Raw genomic sequence first — 12,471 nt, 5'->3', positions numbered from 1 at the left:
GAGGGGACCAAATCTTTTGTCTGCGACTTTCACTCAGTCACTCATTCAATCAATTATTAAGCCCCTACACTTGCCAGGCACTTGCCCAAGTCATGGGATGCAGCCAAGTACTACGCCAGATGCTGTTTACACATAGAGTCTTGAGCTGTTTCACAAGGAGGGGCATTGGTGGCATTTGGGCAGAATGATTCTTTGATGGGCAGAAAGGTCCCAACCTTCGCAGAATGTCTATCACTAAATTGCAATTGTTCTCACCAATCTTTGGGGTGACTGGGAAGAGTAATGCCCAAATGAGAGCCCTCCCAGATGTTCAGAGCAGCGGATATGAAGTCATACAGCCGGGTTTGGTTCTTATTCCATCCATTCCTCTCCTGGGGATCTTAGACAAGTGATAATGCTCTATGCTTCAGTCTCCCCCCTTGTAAAATGGTGGTAATTATAGCGTATACATTATACGAGTCCCGTGGGGGAGTAATCTATATTCAATGCCTGACCCAAGTTGGCCTTCGGTAAATAATATCCAATAAATATCTTTATTATTTCATTGGTTCATCTCCCATCTACTCTCATCTCCTTCAATCTTTAAAGCCACCTTTGCAGAGAGAACTTCCCTGACAATGCTATTTAAAATTTCAATCCCCCCACCACTGCCACTTCACATCCCCCTTCCTTGCTTCCCCACCCCCCGCAGCATTTGTCACCTTCAAACATACTCTATAATTTAACATGCATTTGTTATTGTGTCTCCCCCACTATGATGTATGTTCCAAGAGGACATGAATTTTCACCTGTTTGATTCTACACCTAGAACAGAGCTTAACTCTTAGTAAGCATTTAATGAAAATATCTTGAATGATGTCAAATGGATATAGGGAACAGCCAAATCCTAAAAGCTGGTGTCTAGACTCCAAATTCTGGGCTCTTTTCACTATAATAAGTGACCATATGCAATATTAAAGGTAAAATATGACAACCGTTAAGAAATGTTAAGTGTCCTGTTACAACACTACCTTAGAGGGGCCTCTGTGGTTTCCCTCTTCTGAGATTCTTTGAAGTTAACAGTTTCCAACAGAAACCCAGCCACCAGCTTATTTCACTTGAGTTGCTTTTGTGAGTTTTTCTCCCAAGGCATTTAAGATAACCACTCAAGCCAGAGAATGATAAGGACTGAAACACTTCCATTACCAGGTTTCTTTGTCTCTATCCATATCTACATGAGACAGAACCCAAGTCCTGGTGATGCTGGAAATATCAGCCCTCCCCACATGGCTTATCTAAAGCCAAACTAAGCCTCCACTACTGCTAGAACTGGCACCAGGTTAACACTGTACTTTCACCCAGAGTTGACAATGGCAGGTCTGACAATAACCAATGACATTCAAGGCAGGTCTAGTCCTGGGGTTCCAAAATCCTAGTGGACGCTGTGCCACAAAAGGGGTCCGGGAAGGAAACATCAGACTTTCCATTTTTTGTTCATCTAAACGTCAGACCTTCCATTTTCAGTTAACCTAAAAAAAATTTAACTATATCGAGAATACAAATGGCCACAAACAACCCCATCTAACCTGTCATATCAAATTACATCTCACTTATGAAACTCAGGCAGGTATCCTCAACCACAAAATGAACTGGAGTGACCACCTCAATAATTCCACCATTCTCAGCATATTTCAATGAATAACCATTTACAACTGAATCATAAGTAAATTTACAGATTACATTATCTACTTTTAACTGTCCTATTCCTCACAAAATAGAACTGAGGCCTAAAGAGATCCCAGCCAAGAAACCACAACTTGAAGATAATTGTCACAATCCAGGCACACAAGAAAATGGCATTCCTCCCTCTTGAGTACTAGCTCTCCATCGTATCTTTGTGGACAACATTACAAGGTCAAAAAGATGAAAGAATCAGAATTGATAAAGAGTCAGCCAACAGAATTATCCAACAGATAATGACATATGGGTTTGCAGTCACTAGTCAGAAAGGATCCTATCCTAGATACGTAGATAATGGTAGTAATATGCAGAAATTATTTATAAACAAAATATATTGAGGGATGGCTGCTCAAATGTTTTACCAATAGGGTGTGGTGAGTATTGTGATTATTTGCTCATCATTCATTCCACCCTCCTTCTAGAAAGCTTTCTAGCCTGCAGAGGCTGGTAATTGAAAAGCTGTATTTCCCAGGCTTCTATGAAGCTAAGGTTCTAGGTGTGAATTTGGCTCCCCCAAACAGAAGCACTCACTTGAGATTTCGAAAGCAGATGTGAGGCAGAGGCCATCTTCTTGCCTTTGCGGTGTTTGGCTTCTGGCAAGCATGGAGATGGGGACACGAGGGTTTTTTGCAACAGCATTATAGGGTCCACTCTCCGGCTTTGCCATCAGTTTGTTCTTGAACTCAATAGTTCCAGACACAGTCTCAGAGGGTGTAGCATCCCTGGTGAGTCAGTTTTTTTTGTTTTTTGTTTTTTTGAACAGCCATGCCAACATACGTGTGTTTATAAATTATTATATAAACTACTACCATTAGCTGGGAGACATTCCTGGAGCCCCATTCCTCCAGCCCCCTAATGCCTTTATAAGCACCAAATTCCCTCTAGTAAATATCTTTCTGCTTAAAATACCTAGACTGGGGCCGGACACAGTGGCTTATGTCTGTAATCCTAGCTTTTGGGAGGCTGAGGTGGGCAGATCACCTGAGGTCAGGAGTTCGAGACCAGCCTGGCCAACATGGTGAAACTCCGTCTCTACTAAAAATACAAAAATTAGCTGGGCGTGGTGGCAGGCACCTGTAATCCCAGCTACTTGGAAGGCTGAGGCAGGAGACTCACTTGAACCCAGGAGGCAGAGGAGCCAGATGGTGCCACTACACTCCAGCCTGGGCGACAGAGTGAGACTCTGTCTCAAAAAAAAATTAAATTAAATTAAAAAATAAAATACCTAGACTGATTTCTATTTCCTGCCCTGAACCACAGCAAAACAGAAGCAAAGAGATCTGGGAGACAAATGGAGCAGACCACAGCAGATGCTGTTTGTACATGACAATCCAACCTGGCTCCTTCTTCTGAGTTCTGGGCACATGGGTTGGCTGGTGACCGAGGTGGAAAGGCTTATCTTTGAGAATCAATTATTTACTCTTTAAATGTTTCCTAGGCACCTCTGGGCCAGGGTCAGAGGCTATAAAGATGAACCTGACAGAATCCATGCCTTGCTGTGTCAAAAGAGGAAGAAGATATACAAAAAAACAAACAACTACAGTACATTTCTAAAAGGGCCAGAAAAGAGAGATGACAAAGTCATGACAGCTCAGTAGCCTTGAAAGAAACAAAAATCCACATTGGTGATACTTTCCCTGGGCAATGTTTATGTCATTTCTAGATGAACTTCCGGGTTCAAGCCCCAAGTTAAATCACTTACTTCCCACCCTCCCCATTCTAACTCTTAACCAACCTCATCGTTAATCAGAGAAATACTAACCACAAGCCCTGGGCTCTGAAAATAAGTGCCAGGCAAAGTTAAAAAGACGGACAGACTGCATGCCAGTCTGGCCATTGAGAAGCAAGTACTCAAGACTAACCAGGTACTTTTGAGCCCTCAGACTCTGCATCTTGGAGGAATGCCATTTTTCATCACTTACTGAGGTTATGAAGCATGCCACAGTTTACATAAAGTACTTTCATAATTTACAGAGGTGGCCTCAGAAGGCATCCATGGTGAAGGCACACTGCTATTTGATGGAACACTAAGAAACAAAACAGCTGCTCATTAAAGGGCAGCACGGTGCTGAGATGCCATCAATCACAACACAAATTGCATAATTACTAAAATGTGAAAAAATATGTCCTGGAATCAATAATACACAATAATTCATGGGGATAGGACATGGGAGACCCCAGACTAGGACTCGAGTCTTCCATTCCCAGAGCAGTGATCCACTTCATCGCTATATTTTTATTGAGTGCCGATTTAAGTCTGGCACTTTTTCTGGATATTTTTAGTCACAAATGCCACCGATTGCACCCTGAAGATATTACGAATTTCCCACTACAAGCTCAGTCAAAATTTTTCTCAAATCTCTTTTTCAGATCTCTTCATTACTGCTTTAAAAATTGGAAATGGGACTGGGTGTGTGGCACACCTGTAAGTCCCAGCTGCTTGGGAGGCTGATGTAGGAGGATCCCTTGAGCCCAGGAGTTCGAGGATCCAGTGAGCCGTGATCTCACCACCACTCTCCAGCCTGGGCAATAGAGCAAGACCCTGTTTTTAAAAATAAAGATAAATTTTTAAAAATTGAAAAAGGAGATGGTCTAGTTGGGGGTCAAGGGGGAGCAGGTGGTAGAGGCGAGATGGGACTTATATGGTGACCACTTAACCAAAGTATACTATCGGCTGCCCAAAGATGAGCACAAATGTGCAAGTAGAGCTGGGCACAGTGACTCACACCTATACCAGCACTTTGGGAGGCCGAGGAGGGTGGATCACTTAAGGTCAGGAGTTCAAGACCAGCTTGGCCAACATGGCAAAACCCAGTATCTATTAAAACTACAAAAATTAGCCAGGTGTGGTGGTGCATGCCTGTAATCCCAGCTACTCAGGAGGCTGAGGCAGGACAACTGCTTGGGCCCAGGAGGCAGAGGTTGCAATGAGCCCAGATTGTACCACTGCACTCCAGCCTAGGTGACAGAGCAAGACTCCATCTCAAAAAAAAAAAAAAGTGCAAGTAGGAGACTTCATTTTCAATCTTGCTACATTGCTTCCACCCTTATTCCCCGCCTCCCTGCCCCAAGAGACGTCTGCTCAAGCTTCTGCAGTGCTTCCCTCCCATCTACAGTTAAACCCAAGGCTCAAAACAATTGTCTCTCTCTGACTTGTCTCTCCCCACTGCGGTTGTTGGCTGCCTCCGTCCCTCTGCTCTGGGCACTCTGACCACCTTGCCATGCATGTTCTTGTCTCAGGGACCAGACTTGACTTGTGTTGCTCTCTGCCTGGAACATGGCCGGCTCCTTCATTTCCTGCAGGTGTCTGCTCTCAATGTCATCTTATCAATGACATTCCCTAATTACCTCTATATTATATTGCAACCCCTGCCTCTCACATCCCTCAACCATCTTCTCTGTTTTGTTTTTCTCTTAACACCATCTGATATACCATATATGTCACTTCTGCATTTGCTTAAAGTCTGTCCGCCCCACTAGAATCTAAGTTCCATGAAGGCAGAGATGTATGTGTTACATCTCTAGTGCCAAGAACAGTACCTGGCACAGAGTAGAAGAAAGGAAAAGAGAGAGAGACAGACAGAGAGGGGGCTGGGGAGGAGGAGAACAAGTCTGCTTGTAAGTTTCAATCAATCACATTGGCTCTAAGATGCATCAAATTACAAGTTCTAGGAAATTTTAACTGAAAGAACAGATTGTTCATAGGAAGAACTGCCTCCCCTTTTATTTGTTATAAAGGTGGTGTCCCAAAACTTCAAAAGAAAAACTAAAAAGAAAAAAAAAATGAATCAGCAGAATGACTTTTGGTTTTCCTCAGAGTCTGAACTTAGAAGAGGCCTGCTGGCAATGACTTTCATGAGAGCCTTTTTCACTTGACCTCCAGACTAAAGAGAGGTCCTTTTGGTGGGTTTAAGAAGGGAAAGGGTGGTGCCTTTGCTTATGAGCCTTTCACTTCCTGTTTTGAAATGACTGTGCTGATAAAGCTATGAACAAAGTGATTTTTCAACCAGACAAATACTAACAGCAGATACCTCTCCTGAAGGATGGATTCCCTCACCCCTCACCCCACGGAAACCCCCAAACCACCCTTTCTATGTTGCCTGATCACCCCTTTTTATTTTGGAAGGCAATGAAAATGAGGACTGTAACAATCAAAGGAGATCACCTACATCTGTCTCATCTGAGCACAGCAATGAAAATGCTCCATCGAGGTGCAAACATTTAAATGATCAAGGAGAGACCCCATGCTAAAAATGTCTTCTCCTTCAGTTATTTTTTTACTTGCTAATTTTTGTAGGTACATAGTAGTTGTATATATTTATGGGGTACATGAGATCCTTCAGTGATTCGATGCTGTTTTCAGAATTCATAACAGTCTCATATTTGAGACTCTCTTGACACCTTTTCAGTGGAAGTTTCAGGTGTATAACCTAAGAACAGCCCCTATAAATTGGTACGACTCCAAACTCATTCCATGTATAAGCAAAAAGATTCTGTAACGTAACATTAAATTTGTGCAACCACAGCAAAAAAATAATACCAGACTAACATCCTGCAGAGGGGTAGGGTGGGAGGTGGAGACGCATGCAAGTCTATACATTTAAACAGTTAGGGTTAAACTTTGTCTTTAACTTTAATAACTAGTTGTGATAATGATGTATTTGTCTAAAATACTTATTATCAAACAGGACACAAAATGCATGATGTTATCTCAACTATATATATGCATTTTGCATAGTTGAGAAAAATATAGAATATATAAATATATTCTATAATATATTTTTAAAGTACCAGTTGCCTCTTGGTGGTGGAATAATGATTGTTTTTCTTCTATACCTCCTAAATTTTCTTTTTTTCTTTTCTTTTTTTTTTTTTTTTTTTGAGATGGTGTTTAACTCTTGCTGCCCAGGATGGAGTGCAATGGCATGATCTCAGCTCACTGCAACCTCCACCTCCCTGGTTCAAGCGATTCTGCTGCCTCAGCCTCCCAAGTAGCTGGGATTACAGGCGTGCACCACCACGCCCGGCTAAATTTTTTTGTATTTTTAGTAGAGACGGGGTTTCACCATGTTGGTCAGGCTGGTCTCAAACTCCTGACCTCAGGTGATCCACCCGCCTCGGACTCCCAAAGTGCTGGGATTACAAGTGTGAGCCATCGCACCTGGCCACCTCCTAAATTTTCTAAAATGAGCACATATTATGTTTACAATTAGTTTAAAATTATAATGCGAAATGCATTTTAGATTCAACCTGATCAAGTGAAAGTGAAAGGGGGTAAACTGAGACATCTTTAAATAAAGCATATAATCTTTCAATACATTCAACCGAGGCAAAGAAATCCCAGGTGACAGTGAAAATAAACATTTTGCAAAAATAAAAATAATAGGAAGCAAACAGGAGAGAAAAGGCTTTCTCCTCTGAAGGCTTCTTTCTATGAACAGTAGATTTCAAACAAAAACCACAATCCTATGGAGTAACACAAAAGGAAAGTTCTGAAGATCTGCCTTCACACACTCTGCGCTAATGCAGCCTGGGGGGCCTCTCAGCTTTGCACTGCATGACACAGCTCCATCAAAACCCAGCTATCTGGGGCAGGTATGCAAGACATTTTAATGTAAGCTGATGAACTTTCATAGGAAGCATTCACTGGTGAACTCAAACCTGTGTAGAAACCACAGGTATGTGGTTCCATTCTCCCTAGCTTTAGGAATAGTTCATGGCCATAGAAGGTGTCTGTTCTATGGATGGATTTCCTTAGTGGCTAAACAAGGCCAACCTTCTGCAGAATCCAGGACACAGAGCAGTGCCTCAGCTACCTACACCTCACAGGCTGCAAATTTAGGCCACGGTGAAAGCTCCTGTCTGGCGCCTGATTAGTTTAAACTGGGTCCGTGTCAGAGTTCAGGAAGGCAGGAAGTGTCCCCACAGGACAGAGCCAGAGTTATTGACCAGGCATTCTTGGCAAGGCTAGAAGTGACCTTCCTGAAAACCAGAGAAGTGGGTCTACTTCTGGAGTTTAACCACTTCATGCATTCACCCAGCAAATATTTTATTGAGAACCCACTGTTGTCAGACACTGTGCAAAAAACATCGGGATTAAAATGGAGTCTAAAACCTGGTCCTTGCCCTATAAAATATTCTTAAGGAAGACTATTAACTCAGAGTATCAAAAACTTCTAAATGTAACTATCCTACTGACAAGGCCCACTTCTGCTAAACCCTTGTGCAACTGATGACCAATTACTCAAATTTGCAAATTAATCAATTCTATGAATTAGAAAAGATAATGGGCCCCAGATTAGAATCGGAGAGAGGGACAGCCAGCCTTGCCAGCTGTCTCCTTTTTGTCTCTTTTTTTTTTTTTTTGAGACACAGTTTCACTCTGTCGCCCAGGCTGGAGCGCAGTGGTACCATCTTAGCTCACAGCAACCTCTGCCTCCCGGGTTCATGCTATTCTCATGCCTCAGCCTCCGGAGTTCCTGGGATTACAGGCGTGTGCCACCACACCCAGCTAATTTTTGTTATTTTCAGTAGAGATGTGGTTTCGCCATGTTGGCCAGGCTGGTCTCGAACTCCTGAGCTCAAGTGATTCACCTGCCTCGGCCTCCCAAGGTGCTGGGATTCCAGGCATGAGCCACTGCGCCCCGCCTTCCTTTTTTTCTTTCTCTCCCTCCTCTCACACCCTCCAGCCACCAACGAAGCCTGGAACCCATTGCTTTTGCAATACTATTTTTCTATTTCACATGTAGGTATCTGGAACCCCTGCCAGAGGCCCCCAAATTTTTAGCTACACAATCTGTGCCATGCTGTGGTCCCTTCTGCCTCTCCCAGGGTGATCTGGAGAGACAGAAACTGCAGAGCCAGGCTGAAGGATCAGCTCTCCTTACCCCAAGATACTTCAGAGAAGCAAGGATCTTTAACATTTAAAGAAATTCAGACCAGTGAAAAAGATTCCACATCAGCGGTCATCAACAGTGTAGCTTAATAAAATGAACCCCCCAAAAAGAAAATGTTTAATGTGGATTTGAAAGTATATTTTTATGCCCCGTGTAATGATAAACTGTTGACAGAGTTTTTGTGGACTGTAAGTAATTTGAAATAAGGAAGGCCTTTCAATTGAACTATCTGTAATTCTACATTCAACAGAATGTTTTGAAAGTAGTATTTGCTATGGATTGGAGGGAAATATCAGAAAAGTATATTTATAGAGATCCAAATAATAAACAATGGGAGAAAATAGGACTCGAAGGGGAAATAAAGGATGGGGCAGGATCATCGACAGAGGATCTTTTTCAGCACAAGCTTAGAAAAGGTTCTCTGCCTCTTCCAAAATGCTAGACTGAAAAGATATGATGTCACTTTCAAGTCAACTTAAGACTCTAACAAGAGCTGGAAATTTTCACAAAGTGACAATTACAAGTTGGAAGTTTCTTCTAGTATCTTTGGCTAGAAAGTTATTTCCCAATTCTCACAAAGAATTCCATGACAATTGTATTTCCCTGGGCAATTAACAGGTACACAGAAGCTCAAGCGCATTCCTGCTGAAGGCTGACACTCATCCGTGTTCTGGGCATTTGTACAGAGCATTACTGGCATTCACGGTCCCAGCAAAACCTGAACACAGCTCTAGAGTCTAGACCAAATCACCGGCCCTTTGTTTAAACTGTTTGAACCCCAGTGTATCTGCACACCACCAGTCCTCTGGCGCTCTGGGGTGAGTCTGGCCTGGTCTCCGGTGGCCCCAGGAGCTTGGCACTCTGAGATACCCCTGGCTGTCTGGTCCTGCCCACTGCAACCAAGGCCTGCCTGCCGGAATGCAAGCCAGGTCCATTTTTAAATTCCTTTAGAAGTTTCACAACCGCAGGTTTGGGTGAGGAGACAAACACCGCTGTAGTTTGCTGACATTAAACTAAAAATACCCAGCTGCAAACAAAAGCCATCTTTAACAGTGCTGGCTCGGACGTCCTGAGGTTACATGTGGTAGAGTCGGACCATATCCTTGGCAGTGTGGCTGCCTTAACAACTGCTCCAGACCGAGTGGGGCAAAGGGGCCGTCTGTCCCTGCGCTGTCAAGGAATCTGCAGCTTGCAGCCCTGCCTGTTTGATGGAAAGAACAGCTTTATTCCTCTGCCATCGACCCAAACGCAGGCTTGATGAATTCGGGACTGCGTCTGCTTAAAGTGTTAGATACACAGTGAAAGAAGGCGGGAGGCAAAAATGAAAAACACCAACCCCACTTCCCTGGAAGGAAATGCGTTTCCACCTCCCTCCTCCTTGCAATTAGAAAAGCAAATTATTGCTGTGACTACGCTGAGAAAGGCAACTCGGAGGCGTAGAAAATGGATTTCTGAGCCAACGTGGCCCGGCAGGGGGCTGCTAAGGGAGGGTAAAAGGGAGCAGGGGAGCCACGGCTTGGCGGGGAGACCCGTGTTACCCGGAAGGCTTCTCGGAACGTTCTACCTGTTGGGCTTCGCAGCAGAGCTGCTCACCCCCGGCCGCCGCGCTCAAGGGCGCCCCTCCCTCTCCAGAACCCAAACTTTCCCTCGCGCCCCTAGGAAGCGACGAGCCTCGTCCCTCCCCCAGTCCAGATTTCGGACGTGGAACTTTGCCTGAGCCACAAGGGACCGGAGGAATGGGGTTCATTCCCACGCCGCCTAGGGGATTCCCGTTGCTCGGATCCCAGAAGTGGGGGATGCAAACGGACGGTCAGCCCAGAACCTGGCCAAAGTTTCCTCCAAAACTGCAGTGGTCAAGGCGTGACCCAGGAGCTCGGAGTTTCCAGCTCAGGGGCTGGGGGCTGGAGCAGGCCCCGGGACACCAGCCGCAAGGTCACTGCGGAGCGGGACCCCGGGAGCAAACGGCCGGCGCGTGGTGGAGGGGCAACGCTGGGCACCCGACCACTCTCCACACCTGCTCAGCTCTGCGCAGAGCCCGGGACACGTGGGAGCCCAGTCCCGGGCTCCCAGCCTGCTGCAGGGACTCGCAACCTCGCCGGGGCGTACACCCTTCGCCCCCGGCCCGGCAACCAGGAAGAGGCGGCTCGCCCGGGCGCAGAGCAGCCGGCTCCAGGTAACTCATCCTCCGACCTCGGCAGCAGCGGGGAGGGAGTTTTGTTCTCCTCAAACCAGCCCCTCACCCCCGGCTGCTTCCCACACCTCTCCGTTTCCCTGCTACCTCGCAGACAGACAGACAAGGGACACAAAGAAAAAAAAAAAAAGAAGAAGAAAAAAAAAAAAACTACCGCCCCTCCTGGTCCCATCCTCCAGCCCGGAGCCGGGAGGAAGAAGAGGGGGAAGCACACCTTCCCTTCTCCTTCCCATCCCGACGCGGTGACCCGGGTAGATCTGGGCAGCCAGGAGCCCCGAAGAGGCCGAAGGCGGAGAGGTAGGGTTGGAAGAGGCAGAAATCAGGCGGAGCGAGCGAGAGCGCGAGAGAGAAGAAAATATCCAACAAAACCACGCTAACGCGCCCCCTACCTGGGTGCAACATACTTTGGAAATAGAAGATGACCAGGATAAAGGATCCCAAGCAAGTGGCCAGCACCATCCGGCAGATTCTGTTCATCCTCATCACTTCCAGCAGCGCTGGCTTCATGGCTTTGTCCTGGCTGCGGGGACCGGGGTGTCCGGGAGGCGCGCCCGGGGCGCAGGAGCAGGGACCCCGCCGCGCGGACCGGAGCCCGGGAGGAGCGGGGCAGAGCTGAGCAAGGCTCGGAGGGAGGATCGGACTCGCTTCGCGGCCGCTCTCGGAGCCCCCAGCCCTGGCAGGGGTGTGGAAGGTGCCGGAGTTGGTCTGGAAGTGCTGAGATGCGTGGACCCGCTGGCTGCGCGCTCCTGCTCCTCCTCCTCGCCGCTCCGCCGCCTCCTCCGATCCCGCCGGCGGCCGCCGCTGCCTGGTCGCGGGCCGGGCGGCTGGGGTGCGAGCGGTGATGGTGGTGCCGCCGCCGCTGCCGCTGCGCTGGCCGCTGTGGCTGTCCGACGGGCCCTCTCCCTCCTCTCCAAAGGCTACTTCATTGCGCTCCAACGATCTATATATTCCGGGGCTGGGTTTTACCAAATGCAACTCGCGGCCCCCGGCGAGGGGAGGGCGCCTGCGGAGAGCCGGGAGGAGGGAGGGACCCTAGCGCCGGGGCGGAGCGTCGCGCTCCCCCCGCCCCTACCCGGGATATGGTCGCGTCCAGCTGTTGCCCGGGGAGTGCGGTGTGCGCGCCGCGCTCCCGCAGGGTCCCAAAAGCCCTCAGTCCCCGGCCGGGCTCGGCCGCCGTCTGGAGGTTGTGTCAGCGTTTCCATGACAAAACCCGGAGGAAAAAAAGACGAAGAAAATCGCCTCGGTGCTGCTACCCACCCCCGCCAGCGTTTGGAGAGGAAAGTGGCAAGGAGCGGGCTGGGTCTCGGAGGGGAGAATTAAGGGTTAGGGGGTTTCTGGTGGCTGGCAATTATTTAAAATTCCTGGACGACGTAGCGGGGAAGTTGCCCCAAACCCCCAGGGAGCGAGTGCCCATTTTCCGACGCTCAGAACTGGGCGGTTTCGTTTTTCTTTCAAAGGACAGCCAAGCTTGGGAGTCGGGGTTAAAGAGGGCTGACTTAAAGTCAAGATTGAGGAAACTGCACGACCCTTGGGTCAGACGACAGCTGAGCTTTCCTGGGGACTTATACAGACAGAATCTCTGACACCCACCATCACCACCATTCCTCAAGGTAAAAGGGATTTGTGGGTTGCAAAACTCTGCTACCCCAAAGGGTAGAGCATCCT

The 12,471-nt window shown here is 47.2% G+C and overlaps 1 protein-coding gene across 2 annotated transcripts in view; it reads right to left on the bottom strand.

Annotated features, from left to right (window-relative positions):
* CHST11 (carbohydrate sulfotransferase 11) overlaps positions 1 to 11,662 on the bottom strand; it is a 306,072-nt gene extending 294,410 nt beyond the window's left edge. Inside the window, exon 1 of one of the 2 annotated variants that reach the window (XM_054445122.2) lies at positions 11,196 to 11,662. In XM_054445122.2, coding sequence (XP_054301097.1) covers positions 11,196 to 11,313 — 118 coding nt within the window. In that variant the 5' untranslated portion in view covers positions 11,314 to 11,662. The remainder of the gene's footprint in view (positions 1 to 11,195) is intronic. The other variant, XM_054445123.2, reaches the window with a different exon arrangement.
* Between the last annotated feature and the right edge of the window lie 809 nt (positions 11,663 to 12,471).

The sequence above is a fragment of the Pongo pygmaeus genome, chromosome 10, assembly GCF_028885625.2.
Source record: "Pongo pygmaeus isolate AG05252 chromosome 10, NHGRI_mPonPyg2-v2.0_pri, whole genome shotgun sequence".
NCBI classification, from domain to species: Eukaryota; Metazoa; Chordata; class Mammalia; order Primates; family Hominidae; genus Pongo; species Pongo pygmaeus.
Note: the sequence above shows the minus strand (reverse complement) of the source record. Positions and strands in the feature narration are given on the sequence as shown.